The following is a 2,693-nucleotide window of genomic DNA, read 5'->3' on the forward strand; positions in this document are numbered from 1 at the left end:
ATAAAACTGGTCTATTATTTGATATTAATATTGTGGCAGATCATAATATTAATGGAGCCTATTGGAAGAAAAGAAATATGTATAAGGAATTAAAAAATAGGCTAATGAAAATAGAGAAATTAAAAGATGTCAAAATAATTGCAGTAGTAATTTCGATTAATGGGCTAATAAATGCCGAAAGTATTAAATTAATCAAACAATTAAAAATCGAAATTGACATCACTAAAGAAATTAAAAACCTTGTAATTAAAAACATGATGGATGTCATGGAGCACTGTGGAGATCACAACCAAACATATGTAGTTGAACTACAAGACGAAGACGAAGGGATGGGATTAGTCTCCCCTGAGCCAGGAACAATAGACACAAGTTCTATTAATACTTAATTAACTACTTTATTAATTTAATATAATATAATTAATGTTTTTATTTTTAATTTTTTAATTTTCTTAAATTAGAATTTATTTTATTTTTTTCTTTTTATAATAATTTTTTCTATGGTACAATTTGACGATAGTGTGATATCATCATATAGTAATTAAGTGGAATTTTACGGATTATTGTTATTTATAACTTTTATTATTTATTGTTTTATATAACGCTTTTTTATATAAATAGATTGTGTTTTATATATCAATATTTTATTTATAATTAGTTTATGGAATTCATCTTTTTTTGACGTTTGGGTACATTCTTTTGAGGTATTCTTTTCGTATTTTGAATTATTCCATTTTTTGTATTTCCTTTTCTTTGATGTATTCAACTTTTTGTATTTTCATTATTTTATATAACGTATTATTTTATAATTATTTATTGTTTTATATAACGTAATCTATTTATATAATGGTAAATACATCATTATTACGTAATGTATTGTAATCACCTTTTTCTATATTTAGCTTTATATTTTTTTTTTTTGGTTTTGGGTACTCTTTTTTTGTGGTATTCTATCTTCATTATTTCTTTTTCTTTCATTGTTTTTATATTAAAAAGTTAAATTAAAATATAAAAGTGTAAATTAGTTATTGTGTTTGTTCCATCCAGATAGAGTGTTGATATGCCATATCAACTTCCAATATACACCTTTTAATAGTCTCTTCTCATTCTCATTTGAAATAGATGGAAGGAGCATAAGTAATTGTGAGAGAAGAGAGCATGCCACTTGGAGATTGATTGGATCAAGCTCTAAACATGAGGCAGACATCAATATTTCTCTTACACTTGTCATGATTGATTGATTATTTGAGATCTGATAGATTATAAATAACAATGAGGGGGTATAAAAATTACAAATATCACATACAGATATATAATTAAAATGATTAAGAAAGTTCGACGAAATTCTAGAGTAACTATAAGTAGTTACCATAAGTTTGTTGATAAAATTTAATTATTAGAGTTATTAAATATAAAATAATAATTATAGATGTAGGTGTTTTATAAATATTCATTTGAAATATTTATGTTTTATTAAGTTTTTATATTGAAAGAAGAAGAAATAATAAAAACAAAGTTATGAATTTGAATACAAAATTTGATGATTTATAGAAATATAATAATAAAATATAGAAATATGAAGATGACTTTTATGAAATAAAAATGAAATAAATTATAATTATGATTTATCAAAATGTGATGAAGTTTTGATGGTGTATATAAACTCAAATTTATCATCTTTTTATCAACAATTTAAATGAACTCTATTAATGAACCTAGTGTTAACCAACTTAGTGCATTTACACAAATACAAGAACTTCCACCATGTCCAAGCACTCCTGAACCAGTTCCACAAGAAGTAAAACCAAAGAAGAATAAATTAACACCTAAAGAAAAGATGAATCATTTCATCAAAAGACAAATGATTGATGATCCATTAAAATTAATGGAAGATATTATTGAAGAAAATGGTAGATTAAGAAAAGAAATAGAAAAATTGAGAACATTAATTATGATAGAAAATAAATCACAAGAGGAGCTTCGAAATGGTATTCTTTTTGAAAGATTAAGATTATTCAAAGAAACAACGTCCTTAATTTAAATACTTTTTTTGAACTATTTAATTTTAGAATGAATTATTTTGATACAAATATACAAAATTCAAATATTTTAGATGATGAGTATGAAGAAGAAGAAGACGAAATTGGATTAGATAAAATAGATGAAATAGTGAATAATAGATTATCTAAAATTAAAGAAGGAAATAAAATACAAGAAGTTCATCATCAAATATTCTTTTATTATAATAGTTTAAATATTATATTAGGTAAACAAGGAACAGGAAAAACAACATTTATAATGAAAGAATTAATAAAAATGAATAAAATAGAACATTTATATGGAGCAGTTATTTATGTATCACAAAGTGCAGGAGAAGATGAAACATTTAAAGAATTAAAAGATTTAATTAAAACACCAATTTATGGAATGAATTATGAAAAATTTATGCCAGCATTAATACAATATTATAAACAACCACAAGAAAAACATTTATTAATTATATTAGAAGATGCATCATTTTCACTAATGAAAGAAGATAAAACATGGGGAGAAATTATTACAAGATTAAGACATTTAAAAACAACTATTATTGTAAATATGCATATTTGGAAAAGTTTAAATGCCTCATTTAAAACACAAGTAGCAACAATTATTATATTTAAAGGATATTCTAAAGAAAATTTTAATTATATATT

General features: G+C 22.8%; 1 protein-coding gene across 1 annotated transcript, besides 10 other annotated features; it reads left to right on the forward strand.

The window, feature by feature from the left end:
- Nucleotides 1-397: a repeat region.
- Nucleotide 398: 1 nt separating this feature from the next.
- Nucleotides 399-473: a microsatellite.
- Nucleotides 425-499: a microsatellite.
- Nucleotides 500-563: 64 nt separating this feature from the next.
- Nucleotides 564-654: a sequence feature (AT_rich).
- Nucleotides 655-777: 123 nt separating this feature from the next.
- Nucleotides 778-826: a sequence feature (AT_rich).
- A 151-nt stretch (nt 827-977) lies between these two features.
- Nucleotides 978-1,011: a sequence feature (AT_rich).
- A 368-nt stretch (nt 1,012-1,379) lies between these two features.
- Nucleotides 1,380-1,425: a sequence feature (AT_rich).
- Nucleotides 1,426-1,435: 10 nt separating this feature from the next.
- Nucleotides 1,436-1,485: a sequence feature (AT_rich).
- A 55-nt stretch (nt 1,486-1,540) lies between these two features.
- Nucleotides 1,541-1,619: a sequence feature (AT_rich).
- A 448-nt stretch (nt 1,620-2,067) lies between these two features.
- Nucleotides 2,068-2,693, forward strand: EDI_207200 (uncharacterized protein; the record flags this gene model as incomplete). Its single annotated transcript, XM_001736974.1, has 1 exon — nt 2,068-2,693. A coding segment is annotated over one exon (626 nt), but the record flags the coding sequence as incomplete, so codon positions are not given.
- Nucleotides 2,225-2,262: a sequence feature (AT_rich).

The sequence above is a fragment of the Entamoeba dispar genome, genomic scaffold, assembly GCF_000209125.1.
Source record: "Entamoeba dispar SAW760 scf_1105229460205 genomic scaffold, whole genome shotgun sequence".
NCBI lineage: Eukaryota > Evosea > Mastigamoebida > Endamoebidae > Entamoeba > Entamoeba dispar.